The 20526-nt window shown below is 38.2% G+C and overlaps 1 protein-coding gene across 1 annotated transcript in view; it reads right to left on the bottom strand.

The window, feature by feature from the left end:
• The window catches only part of DHX9 (DExH-box helicase 9), a 57984-nt gene extending 37829 nt beyond the window's left edge, over positions 1 to 20155 (bottom strand). The window contains exons 1-5 of the mRNA XM_007110962.4: positions 19996 to 20155; positions 17306 to 17438; positions 15583 to 15723; positions 3461 to 3575; positions 367 to 479 (exon numbers count right to left, since the gene is read on the bottom strand). Of these exons, the coding sequence (XP_007111024.1) occupies positions 367 to 479; positions 3461 to 3575; positions 15583 to 15723; positions 17306 to 17416 (480 nt within the window). The 5' untranslated portion in view covers positions 17417 to 17438; positions 19996 to 20155. The remainder of the gene's footprint in view (positions 1 to 366; positions 480 to 3460; positions 3576 to 15582; positions 15724 to 17305; positions 17439 to 19995) is intronic.
• Between the last annotated feature and the right edge of the window lie 371 nt (positions 20156 to 20526).

Genomic DNA, 20526 nt, shown 5'->3' with positions numbered 1-20526 from the left:
ACAAAATTTTTTACACTGGTTTTAACATTTTACATATATCAAGTGGAAAAGTAAGTGTTCTGTCTTATCAAAACGCTTTTACTATGAGTGCTCATGAAATGAGGTTTACTGAGGCAACTACATTTCCTACAAAGCAGATGAAGAGATCTTTTATTAACACCATGAAAAATTGTTTTATTTCACAGGCAATTCTAGTGACCAGATTTAACAGGCAGCTTAGGTTTATGGTGTTTTGGGTGAACAATCAGTCTCAAATAACTACTTAAAACAATCACCAAATTATTAAGTTGCAAATATCTTAAACCGTGCCATGAACCAAGTCCTAAATCACATTCCAGGAGGTGTAACACAGGGTTACAGCCTTACCGCTTGTACTTCTTGCTCTTCTTTTCTTGAGTAATAATCCTTCAAGTTGGCTCCTCGATCCCAGGTGGGCCCAGGAGCACCATAGCCAGAGGCCCCAATTCCAGAATTATTTTCTATTATGGGAAGAAAATGATTGTTCCCTTGATAAATCAAACTGTACGAAGATCCTAAATATTTAAAAAAATACTCCTAATTTAGATTTTAGCAGTCCATTATTAGAAATCCAACATTTCAGTTATTTGGAAATGGGCCTGAAACCTCTATGACCTATCTGAAAAGCGTTACGTGACTGAATACAGGTCTAAATTGCTAATTCCAAAGATGGTATACAGGGGGGTGCTACAAGTAATAATCATAAGTGACTGATAACCCAGCATACGTTATCGATGTAGCTTTAAGTTGTTGCATAGGTACTGGGTTGGCCAAAAGGTTCATTCAGGTTTTTCCTGTAAGATGGCTCTAGTAGCACTTAAGTTGTCTTTAACTTCATTTAAACAATTTTGTTAGACTGTATGTGACAGCTGTCATATCAGTGAGCATTTAATAAAAGACTTATCAAAATTGGTGAATTTTTGTGTAGCCATTTTAATATTGAAGATGGAAGGAAAAAAGCAACATTTTTGGCATATTATGCTTTATTATTTCAAGAAAGGTGAAAATGTTACCGAAATGCAAAAAAAGATTTGTGCAGTGTATGGAGAAGGTGCTGTGACTGATCAAATGTGTCAGAAGTGGTTTGTGAAGTTTCGTGCTGGAGATTTCTCCACGGTCAGGTAGACCAGGTGAAGTTGACAGCAATCAAATCGAGACATTGAGAACATTCAATGTTATACCACATGGGAAATAGCTGACATGCTCAAAATATCCAAATCAACTGCTGAAAATCATTTGCACCAGCTTGGTTATGTTAATCACTTTGATGTTTGGGTTCCACGTAAGTTAAGCAGAAAAAGCCTTCCTGACCGACCGTACTTCCGCATGTGATTCTCTACTTAAACATAATGAAAATGTTCCGTTTTTATTTTTTAATTATTACTTTAAAATTTATTTTATTTATTTATTTTTGGCTGCACTGGGTCTTTGTTGCTGCGTGCAGGCTTTCTCTAGTTGTGGTGAGCAGGGGCTACTCTTAGTTGCAGTGTGCGGGCTCTAGGTGCACGGGCTTCAGTTGTGCAATCAAATCGAGACATTGAGAACATTCAATGTTATACCACATGGGAAATAGCTGACATGCTCAAAATATCCAAATCAACTGCTGAAAATCATTTGCACCAGCTTGGTTATGTTAATCACTTTGATGTTTGGGTTCCACGTAAGTTAAGCAGAAAAAGCCTTCCTGACCGACCGTACTTCCGCATGTGATTCTCTACTTAAACATAATGAAAATGTTCCGTTTTTATTTTTTAATTATTACTTTAAAATTTATTTTATTTATTTATTTTTGGCTGCACTGGGTCTTTGTTGCTGCGTGCAGGCTTTCTCTAGTTGTGGTGAGCAGGGGCTACTCTTAGTTGCAGTGTGCGGGCTCTAGGTGCACGGGCTTCAGTTGTTGTGGCTCGCGGGCTCTAGAGGGCAGGCTCAGTAGTTGTGGCACACGGGCTTAGTTGCTCCATGGCATGTTGGATCTTCCCGGACCAGGGCTCGAACCCGTGTCCCCTGCACTGGCAGGCGGATTCTTAACCACTGTACCACCAGGGAAGTCCGACACGTTCTGTTTTTAAAACAAATTGTGACAGGTGATGAAAAGTGGGTACTGTACAATAATGTGGAACGGAAGAGATCATGGGGCAAGCGAAATGAACCACTACCAACCACAACAAAGGCCTGTCTTCATCCAAAGAAGTTGATGTTGTGTATATGGTAGGATTGGAAGGGAGCCCTCTATTATGAGCTCCTTCCGGAAAACCAAACCATTAATTCCAACAAGTACTGCTCCCAATTAGACCAACTGAAAGCAGCACTCGACGAAAAGCATCTGGAATTAGTCAACAGGAAACGCATAACCTTCCACCAGGATAATGCAAGACCACATGTTTCTTTGATGACCAGGCAAAAACTGCTACAGCTTGACTGGGAAGTTCTGATTCATCCACTGTATTCACTAGACATTGCAACTTCAGATTTCCATTTATTTAGGTCTTTACAAAATTCTCTTAATGGAAAAAATTTCAATTCCCTGGAAGACTGTAAAAGGCACCTAGAACAGTTTTTTGCTCAAAAAGCTAAGAAGTTTTGGGAAGATGGAATTATGAAGTTGCCTAAAAAATGGCAGAAGGTAGTGGAACAAAAGGGTGGATACGTTGTTCAATAAAGTTCTTGGTGAAAATGAAAAATGTGTCTTTTATTTTTACTTAAAAACCAAAGGCACTTTTTGGCCAACCCAATAATAGCTGATTAAATGATAAAATGGTTTCTTTGCTAAGTATGATCCTGAAAGAAAGTTAACTACTAGTGCTAGAGATGGAAATAAGGAGAAGCTTAAAAGGTGTTGAAAAGTGATGAATCTTGATGAGAAAGCAGAATAACTAAAAATAGTAGTTAATATTGACTGAAACTCTACCAAGTTTATTATATGCTTTTCAAAAGTTTACTCTTCATAATAATCTTATAAGTAAATACTACTGCTATTCTTGTTTCATAAACACTGGATCTGAGACTTAGGTAATTTAACAAATATTCCACTTAATCTACCCTACAGTGGACACACGAATAAAGTTTTGGTATATACAGAATTCTGCAATGACTGGGATCCATAAGGCAAACAAACAAGCCTACAATATATTTGGTAGAAATAAGTTAGAAACAAGAAAGGGCAGTAAATAAGACTCCTTTAACCAAAAGTTCTAGCCTGTGCAAAATCTATCCAGAGATCAAAAACCAGTAAAAGCTAATGACAGCAAGGAATTGAGCTATACCAATTTATAAGAGATTAAATAATCTGGTGGTATTTGCAAGCTTATGAAGTTCTTGGGTTCTCTAAAAATTATGAGTTTACTACAGTTATTTCTATCTATCCAAGTGAGCAAGAAAGATGATGACCATGCAAGATCGTGTATCTTATTCTCAGTCATGTGCACACATTCAAGTCCCTTACCTGCCTTGAGAGCCAGATGTGGAGGAAGAGGTCCTCCCATGGTTGATGGTAAACCTCCACCAGTATCTGCTGTGCTGTCAGGTGCATCAGTAATTGGGGGCGGAGGGGGTGCTACCTGCAAGAGGAAAAGTCAAGGCAGTGTCAGTAATTTTGCCTTCAGAGACTATTAAATTCTTTTATTCTTAGAGGAGGTCCACGTGTCACTCCTCCTTTCCTCATATTAACATCTTTGTTTTTTCAGTATTATAAAACTATTATGCTCTCATTTCAGGCACAAAAGGATAGGGTAGTAAAATATTCATAATTTTCCATCTGGAGATTACATAATTATGTAGATGAATACAGTTTTTCCACAAAAAGTGGGATCTTTTTTCCACACAAAGTTTATGCTGTATAGTTAATTTACCTTTTCCACTTAATATCTTTTTAAAAATAAAATATTTATTTATTTATTTGGCTGTGTCAGGTCTCAGTTGCGGCACATGGGCTTCTCTCTAGTTGTGGTGCTCGGGCTCTAGAGCGCGCAGGCTCAGTAGTTGTGGAATGCATGGGCTTAGCTGCCCCGCAGCACGGGGGATCTTAGTTCCCCCACCAGGGATCAAACCCGCATCCCCTGCACTGGAAGGCAGATTCTGAACCACTGGACCACCAGGGAAGTCCCTCCACTTAGTATCTTTATAAATATGTTCAACTTCCAAGAAGCATCTGTTAAGAGATGTCTACGTGGTAGACATTGTTATGGGTACTGAGAATAAAATAATGAACCAACCAGATGTTCTGTAGTTACAGAGCTATATTCAAACAGCTATATTCTAATTCTGTATTCTTACAGAGCTAAATAAACAACAAATAAATACACAGTATGTCAAGTATAATACAATACTACCAGAAAAGAAAAATAGGGACTGTGGGAGATCACAGTCTCCATGTTAACAGACATTCAGATTGTAGCCAATCTTAAATCATAAAACAGCATTGCCGTAAACTCTTTGTACTCTGGCTTATTTCTTTTGGGAAAAATTCACGAAAGGGAACTTCCTGGGTTAAAAGGCATCAAGATTTTAAAAAGCACCATAGCGCTCTACAGAAAGGCTGACTTCCAAGCTTGCACTCTATATGAGAACATACTTCCCCACAGCCTCACCAATCCTCGGAATTACAGCATACGTCTTACATCTTTACCAGTATTAGTTTTGTTTTGCTGTTATGGAGACCGGTTATTTTCATTTACATTTTCTTTGCCCATTACTCTATCTGGATAATTCATCATTCCCACTAATTTCTAAGAATTTAATATTTCAGTGCTATTCACTGTGTCATACAAGTTGCAAAATAATTTGTCCTTTTCCTTTTAACTTTGTTAAACGCTGCTTAACATTATTTTGCTTTTGTTTCCACAGTCAAATCTAGTTTCTGCTGTGACACCTCAGTAAAATGGCCTTTCCTATCCTGAGACCTGTTCTACGTTATTTGCATACACACATAGGCACATGTATGCATATACCATCCCGCCCCATCTTGAAACTAATATCATGCAAATTTAGTTACTGCAAACTAAAAATAATTAAAAATCTTTATTAATATATAGTAGGAATAGCTAATACTTTTAACTTCTTCAAATTCTTCAGTAATAATTTTTCCTAATTACCCTTTTCATCTAATTTACCAAATATTATGTTAAATTTACAGAACTTACTCAGGGAGAACAGACTTCCCGACAATGAGCTGGCTGCTGTCTTACAATAACACCCCCACTGGCTGACATCTTCCAGTAACATGTGTGCCCAAATATGTGGCTCTACATTTCATCACTCCTCTATCTGTTGAGACAGTTCGCCACAGATATCTCATGCTTCTTCAAGTTTTATTTAAACATTTTTTCAAGGATGCTTGGAGAGCAAATAAACCTGCAAGAAGAAGACAATATCTTCCTCCAGGGTAGGAGGCAGGTTTGTTTCCTAACAAGGATGATAAAGACAGCTGGCAGGTTTGCCAGCAGCCCCCCAACACTGGGGGCTTTCCTAAGCTCAGGTGCCTCAGCTGTGATACAGACCCACTGTGTACTCAGCATCCACCTGGACCTACTCCACACCGTCCCCCAAGGGGTTCAGGGACAAGGGGGAACTGAGGCAAACATGAAGAGTATGGTGCCTACTATCCCATGAGTAACATCCTTTGTCTCTGACTCAGAAGTCTTGTGTCTTCTGCCAGTATCTATGAAACTGTGGCAGTCTGAATTGTTAGCTTGCAAGTATGGTAAAATCTCAGACTCCTTAAGAGTTCTTGATGCTATCCTTCAGTGAAAATCCATTGCACTGTTGTTACAGGTCCTACAAACTACATACGTACAAGTTCTTTATAATTTTTACTATTATAGTAAGATATTTGTCAAATTAAATTCTTTATAATATTTACACCTCATTTCTTTCTACATATTCCTTTTTATTTACTGCATTACACTGAGCAATGGTGGTGACAGTGGACACCTTGGTCTTGTTTTAACTTTACAGAACTTCCCCTAGCGCAGGGCATCTCCAACTATCTGCGATGAAGAACTGGCTTTGAGTTTTTTCCCCTAATCCACTGGGAACAATATTTTTGTAAAGTATACCAAAAATAAATTCCTAGAAATATGAAATAGAAAAACATAATTTTCTAATTATTAGATTCAACAAATACAAGTTTACTGTCAAATCATTAAGTATTTCTAAATTCTTACTCATTTCTGTATTTACCTCCTCACAAACTGTAACAAACACCTTGAGCAGCACTTTGTTTTTAGTACAGTGTTCACTATTATTTTTAGATGATACCTTTTAGCATGTCTAGGAAGTATTTTTCTACTCCATTTCCTAAGTACCTTATTAGTAATAAGCACTTAATTCTGTCAAATGTGTTTTTTAAAACCTCTATTAAGTTGATCACTGAGTAGATATTTCTTCTAGACTCATCAATATGATATAGTAAAAAAGTCGAATTACAGGGTTCTGACTCAGATCTGCTAGAGGTGTCATAAGATATGGTATGTGCACCAAATTACTTTTCTCAAATATGAAACATGCTGCATTCTCAAACCCAGCTAACCACGTGAGTTTTTGATAAAGGACTGTGAATCTACTTACTTTTTTCTTAATTAGACGTGGGATGGACTGTTTATCTTTTACAAAGAACATCAAAAATTTTTACTTATCACTTTTATTAATACTTTTTACCTTTCTAATTTCAGCCATTTCTGATTTTGCCTTTATTAATTTCTTCCTGTTTCATCTGGTGTATTTTTCTGAACTGAAACTTATTAACCCATTCATTTAAAAAACTATTCCTTGTATAAAAATAAAAGCATTCGATGATGTTCCTTTGAATAGAATATTCCTCTGGCACTCCAGTTTTGATAGACAATGTTATCTAAACAGTCTGTAATTATAATTTTAAATTTTTCACTTAGAACTAAGAATTCAAATTTCCAAGTGTCTGGAATTTTTTGGTCCCTTTGCCACTGTCTCCCATTACCATCTTGGTTTTACCAATACATACATTAGCATTTCTAACGCTAGACAGACTGATACACTGTGAATTGATGTTTCTTTGTCTTTGCTGCTTCCTTCCTTAAAGTTTGCTCTGATATTAATATTGCTACTCCTACTTTATTTTGTACTTCGTTTGCCTGGTACAGCTTTATTTATGTCTTTATTTTTAATCTTTTTGACTGAAAGATTTCTTTATACAGATAGCATAGGGCTTGAGGCAAAGTACAGCCTGCTCCTGGGACACCGTTAATAGCCAGGTCCCAGCAAAAAACCAGTGAGCAGCACTGGTGCCACAATGTTTACTTGTCTTTCCTCTTTCCACCACCTTGCCCACTCCAGGGCCACAATTCCATTCTACCTCACTCTCTATCTACATCAACTTAAGAAAAAATTTCTTCAAGATTGAGGTTTTTTTCAGTGGGACAACTTCCTACTTTCCAGTGATGGGGAGTATTATGGATTAAACGCCTGTGTCTCCCCGAAGTTCATATATTGAAATCCTAAGCTCCAATGTGATAGTACCAGGAGTCGGGGCCTATGGGAGGTGATAAGGCCATCAGAGTGGGGCCCTCCTGAAAGGGTACAGTGCCCTTATTTAAAAAAAAAAAAAAAAAAAAAAAAAAAAGCAAAGCAGAGCTCTTTCACCAAACACTGAATCAGACAGAACCTTTCTCTTAACACTTCCCAGCTTACGTGTAAGTGTGATAAATAAGCCACTCAGTCTATGGTACTTTGTTATAGTAGCACTAAGACAGGGAACGATTTCCTTTTTTACATTTACTGATCAATTAAGATTAAGATGCAGAAAAGGGTATTAAAAGGCGTGTCATCGTGCATAAACTTGGCTCTGCCCTAAGGAAGGTTTAACGACATGAGAAAATGTTTATTATATTAAGATAAGCGAAAAAACGAGGTTATAAAATAGTATACGCAATTTGTATTCTATCATGTTAAAATGCACATTTAAATATCTAAATAAAAACACAGATTTTAGCGACACTGGCAATATTATGGTTTATTTATGTTGTCTTTTTTTACAGTCTTTATGTTTTCTAAAATTTCTGCAATGAACATGTATTAAACACTGTAAAAAATGTTATTTTTTTAATTCTAGAACTAATAGTAAAACATGAACTACCAATAGATAAGCAAATAGACAATTCAAAGAAGGAAGTTAGAAATAAGTCTACTTATTAATAACGAAAGAAACACAAATTAATACACTATCATTTTTTCTCTCTTAAATAATTTTTAAAAAGACTACCAAAACTACTAAATCTGTTGATATAGGTGATACACTGAAATGTACAATGGTTCAAGCATTCTGATAATCTTGCAATATTACATTAAGAATTCAACACAGACTCACCTACAGATTAATGTGACCAACCCCCCACCCAACACAGATGACAAAATAGGTTCATTATTTCAGAGGGCATATTGTTCCTATGAATAAATCAAACAAAATCCCCATCAAAAACCAAAAAGATTTTCATCTAATAGAAGGAAGCAAGGCCAGAAAAACTGTTCACTGTACATAATTTAAAAATTCAAGTTTAGGAAAAGAGACAAGTTGTACAGGGAAGTTTCATAAATTCTCACTGCAGTCACTTTTTTGGGGAAATGCCTGTTTGTTTAAAGTTGATCTATTGAGGTGAAAGGTTTTGTTCAAGATGAAGAAATATACAGCTCCATGTCAAGTGTTATCAAAAGATTATGGTTTAGTCTAAGTAAAAGTTAAGGACTGATGCATTCATTACAAAAAAGATTCAAAAGATTCAATTCAATGCCAAGCTTACAGAGTAGTATGAACAAAGGATGGGGTAACCATGGTATGGAATACTTCAGGGTTTAGGACCATACCCTACTAAGTGAGGGAATGACAGAACACAAAATTAAGGAGCAGTCGGAGAGACAGGAAGAAAATCATGAAGACTGGGTAATAGAGAAGACAAAGGAAGAGTGTGTTGAGATGGTGGATGTGAAAAATAAAGCTGAACACCGATTAGGTAAAAAAAAGCAGGCGGGGGGAGTATTCAGTTTACATTAAGTACATTTTTTTTTGGTATGGCAGAAAATACCACACGCAAAAACAAAGATATAAAGGACAAACTGGAAAAGAAAATATTTGTAACATATCACAGATAAAGGATTACTATTGCTAATATGCAGATAACTTAAAAAATAACAGAAAAATGGGTAAAATATATGAACAAGTTCATTGAAAAAGAAATGCAAACGGCCCTTAAATGCCAAAAGATCTTCAACTTCACTCAAAATAAAAGGAAGGCAAATTAAAGGTATACTGAGATATCTACCACAGGCTGACAAAAATAGAGCAGTGGTGAGGTGGTAGACTGAGGTTTCTCTACCCTGACACTACTGACATTTTGGACAATTAATTCTTTGTTGTGGGGGATTGTCCCTGGCCTCTACCCACTAGATGCCAGTAGCAGCCCACCCCTGTCCCCTTGGTCAAAAATGTTATCTATATATTGCCAATGACATCCCACCCCGGTGGGGGGCAGCTGCCCCTGTTGAGAACCACTGGAAATGACTGAAATGGTGAAAATTGCAAAATAATACAATTCCTATCCTATGGAGAGAGAAAACTGTAATAGCTTGCAAAATCACATGGGCATATATCCTTTGATCCAGCAATTCCATTTCAAGGAATCTCTCCCACAGACAGATTAGCAAAAATACAAAAATTCATATGCATACATATGCATAATACATGGGCTATTCATGTCAGCACTGTAAGTAACAGTAAAAAATTAGTACAAAATTCCACCAACAGAGGCTAGTTGAATAAACTATGGTACTATGGAAGTGAAAAACAGGTAGGTAAAGAAAAAGAAAAGTGTACACAATAAGATAGTGTTAATTTAAGAAAGAGTTGGGGTAAGGGACATTAATATATACACATTTTTTTTTTTTTGCTTATAGTTAGAAAAAGGTTGACCAAAATCTATAACAAAAACAAAAAACTGGAAGACAGGAAAAAGGATGGAGGTGGCAGGAACAGAAGCCAGACTTTTCTAAATATACTTCTTTTGTTAATTTAACATCAAAACTATGTAACTATTTAATTCAGTTCTCCAATTTTAAAAGGGTGATCCCTAAAAATCAAAAGCAAAATGAAACAGATGAACCTGAGTATAGAGATGACAGTATGATCACAAACAGGAATCATTTCAAACTTTAAAGTGCAGTAATTTGTATGTCTATAGTAGGATACACCCTAAATATGAAAAGAATTACAAAAAATGTTAAACTTTTCAGTAATCGTATTATTGGTGGTAGCAGTGGAATTTATAGTGTGAGACCGTTGTACATGTATTATTGAATAAAGCAACAGAGTTATTATGTTGCGGCACTGCAAGGAACCATGGTTTTTGGATTGGGGGAAAATGGACATACAGATCTACACTAAAGTTAAGCAAAAGCCCTGCAATTCTGAATTTAAACTGGAAGCATCAGGTTGAACTCAAAATATACCTTGTCTTGGAAAAATTTTTCCCAAGCTGTGTACACTGAAAAAGCTAAAACAATGACCAATTTAGTAGTAACTTCTGGCACTCAGTTTGTGGCCTCTAAAAATCAACCCCCAGTGAAAAGAACCAGGGATCTTAAGAAATGGCTGATTTCAGATCTGAGATAGGAAAATTCAAGTTGAGCCAAACATATGGTATGCCACAAAGCATGAAAGTGATCAAAGACTAAGGGGTAAGGTTAAATGAACTTAGAAATCAATGTGAAAAGGGTCCTACTGGTCCAAAATGGGACAACTTAAAATAAACATCAACAATAAAAATAATGGATTAAAATGTTATATATTTGAATCAATGAGTTCATAATAATTTTGGGAAAAAACCTAGCTGGTAACCTTTGGAAGATGCTAGGGACAAACTTATTCCTTTTAATTGCTAAAGGGAAAGAATCAAAACATTTATCTTGCTTTTTCTGTATAAATTATACCTCAGAGTGACTAAATTATTGATTAGGAGAGGTTCTGTTTTTGTTTTTTTAAGGCGGTTTCTTGTTATAAAAGTATTCCAGCTAAAAATCAAAGGAATGTGCTAATGAAATAAATCTACACGGTGATATCAATGGCTGCTAACGTCATATTATGCACCTCCTCCTGATGGAAGTACAGACCATCATCTTTGGAAATTTCTTGTTCCTGCCCCTCTACCCTAATCAAATCTGAATCTGATCAAGTCTCTAATCTAACTACCAAATATGGGAAATAGAGGAACAGAGAAACATGTTTTATGATACCAGAGGGATATAGCTGCAAAATCTAAACTGTGGGAAACTAAAGAATAAATAACATGCTTTCTTCAACAAATTCCAAAGAAAAATTAGAGACAAAGGAAGAGGGAGAGAATCTAATGATTAAAAGACTAGATATCAATCAATTGTAGTATATGGACATCATTTGGAACATGATTTAAATAACCTATTAAAAATGGATTTATGAAATAATCAAGAAAATCTGAAGACTGAGGGTATTTGGGAATATTAAGAAACTATTCTTCAATTTTTTTTTTTTTAGGTTTGATAATAGAATTGCTATGTTTTTTAAAGGATTATCTTTTAGGGATACAAACTGAAACAGTAACAGATGAATGACAGGATGTTTGGGATTTGCTACAAAATAATCCAGAAGGAAGAAGATAGATAGAAATTATAGAGATGAATCATGACTGGCCATGCTGAGAAGTGTTGCAACTGGATTATGGGAACAAAGGGGTTCATATCATTCCTATACTTGCTTTGATACACATTTGACATTTTCCACAATAAAAAATTTAAGTAAACAGGTCATTTTCGCAAGTGCATTCTGTTGAGTGAAAAGGCAAGTGAAGTGACACAAACAGGGTTTGGCAGGGATGGGGAGGTGAAATAAAGATGATATTTAAAAGTAAAGACTGGCTTGTGATATAATATTTTTCCAAATTCATCCATTCATCATTCATTCATTCATCTAACCAAAAAATATTAAATGCCTGCTACATGGGCCAGGAACTATTCTAGATGCTAGAGACACAGCAATGAACTAAAAACAGACAAAAAAAATCCTCTGCTCTCATGAATTTAATACTAATATGAGGATCTAGGGGAAAAAATTAGGTTAGAAGCGGGTTTTTCAATCTCAGTATAACTGACATTTTGGACTGGATAATTCTTTGTTGTAGGATGCTCTCCTGTGCACTGTAGGATATTTGGCAGCACCCCTGGCCTCTACCTACTAGATGTCAGAGTCACCACCACTCCCTTCCAGTTCTAACAACAAAAATGTCTCCACAAATTGCCAAACATCCCTGCGGGACAAGATGACTTACAGTTGAGAAGCAGCGGGCTAGAAGTTAGTAAGTTCTATGAAGAAAAATGCAACAGTGAAAGGAAATAAGAAGTACCAGGGTAACAGCTGATTTGCAATTTTAAACAGGATGGCTGGGGAAGAGCACTACAGGCAGAAAGAATAGTTAAGTACAAAAGTCTTGAGGTGGAAAAGATGCCGGCATATTTGAGGAACTGCAAGAAGGCCAGTGTAGCTGGAAGAAGTGAGGGAGAAAGCAGAAAATGCATATTCAGAGCATTTAATGGGAAAAATCTGAATGTGCTAAAATGCTAACAAAAAAAAACTGAAAGTAGGATATTGTTTATGGTATGACCAAGTAAGCTCCTACTAGACTGACTCCTGCAGATAACATGAGCTCTAGGAAAATGAAAACAAGAACTAAAACACCCTAAAACCCCCTCGACTATACACAGGCACTAAAAAGTAAACAAAAGCTGGCAGATTCTGGAAGGAACTTGAAATGAGAAAGCAAGAAATAGCAAGGGTATAATTCCTGTTTATTATGCCTTTTAGCTATAGGGAAGACCATGTGAGGCAGCTAAAGCTCAATAGAAAACCCAGTCTTCCTGGCCTGACATATCAGAGGATAAGAATTTGGGGAAACCAAAGCTGCTAAAAAGTGGGAAAGGAATCCTGGAAAAGAAAGGAGGAATCTCAAATTCTGTATATAAACTCTCCCCAAATCTCTGGCTAACCCCTGAACTACATATACACAGGAAAGACTCCAAGCCTCCTAGCGTAGGATCAGAAAACTGAAGTGAGATTTGAGCTATCACTCAAAAGATAGTGTTTGCAGTTTGAGTCCAACTAAATTAATTGCTTAACAACACAATAACAAAATAAATACTCTTTGGAAGAATAACATTATTTAGAGTCTCTACAGCATAATATTCACAATGCCCAGGATATAATCTAAAATTACTTGACATACAAAGAGGAGAAGTCTCAAGAGAAAGCACAATCAACAGAGCCCAAACCTGAGATGGCCCGATGTTAGAATTAGCAGTCAAGGATTTTAAAGCAGCTATTGTAACTATGGTCAATGACATAAAGGAAATTCACAGTCATATTATGAACATATGCTTATAATGAATGAAAAGGTAACAAATGCTACCAGAAAAATGAAATCTGTTAAAAAAAAAAAAAGGTGATAATTCTAGAAATGAAAAAATATCTGAAAAAAAAAATCACTGATGGACTTAACAGCAAAATGGAACTGAGAAAGCAATCACTGAACCTGAATACACTGATTATCTTCAACATATATTGAGCATACATATATATGAAATCATCTAATCTGAAGAGTAGACAGAAAGGAGGAGAAAAAAGAAGAGAGCCTCCAGGACCTTTGGGATAATATAGAAAGTTTAACATACACGTTAACATAAGAGTCCCAGAAAAAGAAGACAAAAAAATGAGGCAGAAAAAAAATTTTTTTAAATAATAGCCAAAAGCTTCCCAAATTGGGTGAAAGACATAAATTTACAGATTCAAGAATTTCAGCAAACCCCAAGCAGGATAAGTACAAAGAAAACCATGCCTAGTTATATCACAGTGAAACTGCTAGAAACCAAAGATAAAAAAATGAAAGCAACCAAAGAAAACATTACATATAGGGGGAAATGAATTGATTACTGCTGACTTCTCATCAGACAACAATGGAAGTAAGACAACAACAGAACGTTATCTTTAAAGTGCTGAAAGAAAAGAAAACTGGCACCTCAGAATTGTATATCCAGTGCAAATATTCAAGAAAGAAGGTAAAATAAAAATATTTTTACATAAAAGAATTAAAGAGAATTTGCCACAGGCAGACCTACACTACAAGAGGGAGGAAGAGGCTAAAAGAAACAGAATAGGTCATAACAGATGGAGCAAAGGCCAATAGCTTCAAACATTTGAAAGATATTTGCAACATTCTTTTCATAGCCAGAAAGAGTCTTCAAGGTCATCTTGTCCAACCCCTTCATTTTATAGATGGTTCAACCAATCTAATTAAAAATCCTGTAGTTGGGGCTTCCCTGCTGGCGCAGCGGTTGCGCGTCCGCCTGCCGATGCAGGGGAACCGGGTTCGCGCCCCAGTCTGGGAGGATCCCACATGCCGCGGAGCGGCTGGGCCCGTGAGCCATGGCCGCTGAGCCTGCGCGTCCGGAGCCTGTCCTCCGCAACGGGAGAGGCCACAGCAGAGGGAGGCCCGCATACCCCCCAAAAAAAAAAAAAAAAAAAAAAAAAATCCTGTAGTTATCTAGTGGTACAAGTAGACTAGAAAGTAAGACTCAATTTCTGGGTAAAAGCAATGGAAGGAAAAAAAAACCCGTATTTTTACCTTTATAAGCAAGTCAGAATACAAAAACTCAGTGAAAAGTGTTTAAATTGATAGATTATTCCTAAAGGTTTCATAAAAACTGGATCTTTCATCTACTACCTAAGGCATCTACTTAAATCATAATGTGAATCTTTTTATAATATCAACAATACCTGAATTTTTGTGAAAATTCAAGTTTTCATTTTTTAATTAAATGACAAAGTTTATTTCTTAAAAACTGTACTAGAAAGGGGTTTTTGCTGCATACTCCCAATATAATTAAAATGATCATGGTATCGAAAATACAAGAATGATAATCCATTGCACCAAATACTATTTTGTCTCTACTATCTAAGGGAATGTCAATGGGAGGAAACGTATCTTAAAATGTTACTGACTTTGGGACTTCCCTGGTGGTCCAGTGGTTAAGACTCCAAGACCCAATGTAGGGGGCCCGGGTTCGATCCCTGGTCAGGGAACTAGATCCCGCATGCCCAACTAAGGATCCTGCATGTTGCAACTAAAGATCCCACGTGCTGCAACTAAGACCCGCACAGCCAATTAAGAAATATTTAAAGAAAAAAGTTACTGATTTTTATATTCTGTTTACAATGTTATCTTTGTAAGTACACAAAACACAATAGGCTCTGAAAAATCAGTTTTGAATGAATGAAATATATAAAACCTTAAGACATACAGATTAAAGGGATCTCCACAAGTCAGGTACATAATGAGAATAAAATCCAAATCTTCAGGAAATCATCCTAGTTCTCTGAGAAAACAAAATGCCAAGGTTCACTCTGGAACACATTAGTATACTATTTGAAAACAACACTGAAAAATTATCACCCTGGGCCTCCATACATACTGGATTAGCATAACCTTATAACATATGTCTCAAGTGCTTGGCCACACTTACCCCAACAGCTGGGACTTCTTCACTCTTTACTTCATTTATTCGAACCAAATAGTTAACAAAGTCTCTGGCAGCATTGCTCTGTGCATCCTTTTTATTGGTGGAATTACCCATGCCAGTGTAATTATATCCTTCCACTCGAACCTTTAACAGTCAAGAAAAAAATACCTTGAGAGACTGACTTGCGTAATTCTGGTATTTAAAAAATTCAAAATTCACTAGTCCATTAAGTGACTACAGTTAACTGTTGGAAATATACTCTATAAACACACTGAAAATAACAAACTTAAGAGAATTCACCAGTTGTCTTATTAAAAAAAAAGCTTAATTCGTGTTGTCTAGTAATAAACTAATCCAAAAACAAGAATGTTAACTTATGTGGCTCAGATATTCTCTTCTCACGTGACAGAATGTTCCAGTCTATGGCCATTACCACCCTGAATGTGCCCAATCTCGTCTCATGTAACAGAATGTTCCACATTAAAATCTGACTTTATAAGACCCAAGAACAAGCTCTCTATTTGTATTTATTTTAAAGTACTCTGACTTGAAGCAATCAAGAATTGACCTACTTTCCATGGAAGCAACCTAAATACCCATTGAGAGACAAATGGATAAAGAAAATGCTGAGTGCGGCAACAAAGACCCAACTCAGCCAAAAATTAAATAAATAAATAAATAAATAAGTAGACAGTCCTCTGTGACTATGAATGGATAGACAAATGGATAAAGAAGATATGGTACATATATACAATGGAATATTACTCAGCCATAAAAAGGAATGAAATTGGGTCATTTGTAGAGATGTGGATGGATCTAGAGACTGTCATACAGAGTGAAGTAAGTGAGAAAGAGAAAAACAAATATCGCATATTAACACATATATGCAGAACCTAGAAAAATGGTACAGAAGAACCGGTTTGCCGGGCAGAAACAGAGACACAGATGTAGAGAACAAACGTACGGACGCCAAGGGGGGAAAGTGGGGAGGGGCGTGGTGGTGGTGGGATGAATTGGGAGATTGGGATTGACATGTAAAGAACCTGCTGTATAAAAAAATAAATAAAATTCAAAAAAAGGAATTGATATACTTTCTACTGGAATTAGTAAAACTACAAACAGCTGGTCCAACTTTTCTAATCTGCACTACTGGTACTGTGGAAGCTGTGGAAGAGTCACGTTCTAATTAGAATAACTTACCTATCAGATTTTTTTTTTTTTTTGGCGGTACACGGGCCTCTCACTGTTGTGGCCTCTCCTCCGGATGCGCAGGCCCAGCGGCCATGGCTCACGGGCCTAGCCGCTCCGTGGCATGTGGGATCTTCCCGGACCGGGGCACGAACCCGTGTCCCCTGCATCAGCAGGCGGACTCTCAACCACTGCACCACCAGGGAAGCCCTATCAGACTGTTTTAAAAGTAATGCTCAGGGAATTCTCTGGAGGTCCAGTGTTTAGGACTCTACACTATCACTGCCAGGGGGCCCAGGTTTAATCCCTGGTCGGGGAACTAAGATCCCACAAACTGCGTGGTGCAGCCACAAAACCCAAAGAACAGAAATGCTCACTTAAAAATGATTCATAATGAAGTAGACATAACAGGCAAGTCACAGTAAAGAAGATTCCCCAATGTACAACACATTAACATTTTCAAACAGAAAACACTGTTCTTTTAATAATAAAATAAGCCTCAAAAGTCACATAAATGTAAATTGTATTTTTTTAGTACCTCACACATGAATTTCTGCCTGTTTTTGTTCCCCACTGCTCTAATTTCATAGGTTGGGGTCATCTTCCTTTTGCCACACCAGGCATACAGAAAATTTTTAACATCACCCATGATTCAAGTGTCTTCTTCAGACCTAAGAAACAAGTTAGTTAAAAACAGCATTATTTATAAGAACAAGCAATGGAAATTACCAACCTGGAATTTACTGAAAATCTAGGTTAAGTACAGAATATTCTATCATGCTGCTATTAACACTGCCTATGAAGAAATTTTAATGACATAATTGTAAAGTCTATGACACATTATAAGAAAAAGCAGGATACTGAAGTATGATCTGAACTACACAAAAAGTATACATACGTAAATCAAGCAGGAAAAGACATATCCCCCTAAGTGTTATATTCAGGTAGCTACAAGTGGTTTTTATCTTTTCTTGAAACACATTTTATGTAACATCCTACTTTTTACAAGAGGCACTTTGTGTGTTTTAACTAATTTAATCCTTACAACAATGGATTATACACAGTAGATCCTACTATATCATTTTTTTACAGAGGAAGAAACTAGGGCATAGAAAGTTTTAGTAACTTTTCTAAGTTATCCACTATGGAGGCCTAAATTCAAACCCAAACTACTATATTAAGAAATGGTCATCAATCATTTTGTATATAAATCCAATAGTTTATCCTCATTTGGATTATGTCTCGTAACAGACTGCCTTCAAAGTTGTAGGCAATATATTATGTTAGTAAGTCCAAATACAGCACTTAAACTGGAAACAGTAATCAATGAACTTAAATATTCTGTGCCAAATCTCTCCTTTAGGCCTTGTTATTCATAAAAATTTGAGATTATGTCTTCTTGAAGTGCAACATACCATACTTGTTGGCACTCTCCCTCTACTCCAGGTTATAAGATAGCAAAAGATATGGAGCCTGAGTTACAAGCAAGGTATCTGAGACTAAATTAAAAATCAGAGAAAATATGCTACGAATTTAGTTTGCTGTGATGTGAGAAGAAACCCCACTGCTAGCATTCTGTCTTCTGTTAATGTTTAGTGTATTTTGCTAGCACCTAAGTCTTGTGTCATCCAACCTGACCCTAGTATAAAAAATTTATTCTGTAGTCAGAGGTTAACCCTGGGGACATTCTATTAATGAACGCTGATGATGTTTATCTACAAATTCCAACCATGAATAATTAAAAAACAAGCCCTCAGTGTGAATGAGTAGCATGAAATATGAAGGACTACACTATCAAATTCCTTCCTCCCTCGGTAGTCTCATCTAACTCCATAATATTAAATATCAACTATATACTAATGATGCCCAAATATATATTGAAAGTTCAGTTTTTTCTCTTTAAGCTCCAAAATGAAGCTCATCCAACTGCAGCACTAACGGACCCATCTGAATGCTAACTTGGGATCTCAGTTAAAGCAGAATTTTAAATTTCCTCCCAAACTTGTTCCTCTTCCCGCCAATCCCAGTGTTCCCATCTCCCTAAATGGCACCGCCATCCACCAAATTACTCACGTCACCATTTGGGAATTTCCCAGTCCCTCAAGATCCTCCATAGCTATCCCTTGTAGAGCCCTTATTATGTGCCAGTCGGTATCCTTAAAGGAGCATCTATGTGAACTATTTTACTTAACCCTTACAACACTGTATAGATAAACATTACTACTATTCCCTTTTTACAGGTGAGTAAACTGAGCCAAAGAATAACCTGCCCCGGGAGACAGAGCTCCTAACTGGGGGACCCAGAATTCCAAGCCAGGTAGTCCTGATCTACTACTGATTTACTGCGCACTTCTGCCTCCAAAACATGTCTCCAATCCATTCGCTTCTCTACCTTCTCCCTGCTACCACTACTGCCCACCTGGAGTACGGCAAGAACGTCCTAAATGATTCCCATTTCCACCCTGGCTACCACTAAATCCATTCTTCTCTTAAATTCTCACCACACTCCAGTCACATGGCCTCCTTTCAGTTTCTTTCGGATCCCTGCCAGTAAACACTAACTAATCCCTTCTGCCTCGGCAGTTCTGCTTTTCCTACGCGTCTTCATAGCTGATGCATTCTCCGTCCGATGGCCGAGAGGCTCAGAGATCTACCTCCTCCGAAAAGCCTGCCCTTGCCACCCTATCTAAAGTAGCTCCCTCACTTTACACTAATTCCTCATGATCTTTTTAGCGAAACCTGCAGACATCTGTTTCCTTACTGCCACCCCCGCGCCACGACCGCAACCTCTGGGAGGGAAGGGCAAGGACTGTGCCTATCCTGTTTACTCTCTGTCCACAGCAGCCGCAGGACAGCACCCAGTATTTGTGGCATAGGCCCTAGGCGTGGGTGGCGCCTCGGCGGGCTCACCCTCGGACGATTCACCCCCTTTCACTCTGCGGCGACAGCGACAGCGCCACCGCGGCAAGGCGGAGGAGGAAGTGGGGTCTGGAGGCTCCGGAGACGGGACCGTGACCAGCTGCGCGGAGAACCCGGGAACACCTCGCGGCCCCGAACAGCGCAAGCGCGGCGCGGCTAGCAGCACGCAACGCGCAATCCGGGAAACCGGCGGGGCGGCTCCCCCTCCCCCTCCCCGCCCCCGCCGCCCGCGCCTGGCAACAAAGCCCGGCGGTAGAGCCGCGAGGCCCACGCGGGGCCCACCGGGTGACAAGGACGCCTTTCCCTTACCGGCGTCCGCTTCCTGGTACCTGAGAGCACAGCCCTCTTAGGACCGTCCGTGGCTTCGGGCTTAGCGACGGACAAACAGCGAACGCAAAGCCGCACGCACAGAATCGGAAGCTGCAGCAGCGGCGGCGGCGGCGGCGAAATGGCTCCGATCGCGGCGCCAAGGAGGGCGGGGTCAGAGCGCTAAGCATGCGCAGAAAGCGAGCTTGGGACAATAGGCGCCCAGAGGGAGGGGCGGGGCTGCAGCTACCAAGCGGCGAGTAGCGTCTCGTCGCCTGCGACATCCACTGCGCCTGGCCCCGGGCGCCCCAGCCCTGCTTCCTCCTGTAGTGCAATTCCTACTTTTGAAAGTTTTTTGCGAGTTGGGAACCTGTAGCATCTTAATGCAGCAAAATGTTTTGCAGCTTCTGTCATAGGGACCTGTGGTAGATGAGGTGCCCTTCGAAGCCAGAACTGGAAATATCAGGTGCTAACTTTATAGGGTTGTTGAGGCAATTAAACAGGATGGCATGTTAAGGGAGCTTATCATGTGTA

This window comes from Physeter macrocephalus, chromosome 4 (genome assembly GCF_002837175.3).
Source record: "Physeter macrocephalus isolate SW-GA chromosome 4, ASM283717v5, whole genome shotgun sequence".
Classification (NCBI taxonomy): domain Eukaryota; kingdom Metazoa; phylum Chordata; class Mammalia; order Artiodactyla; family Physeteridae; genus Physeter; species Physeter macrocephalus.
This window is presented reverse-complemented; position numbering and strand designations above follow the sequence as displayed.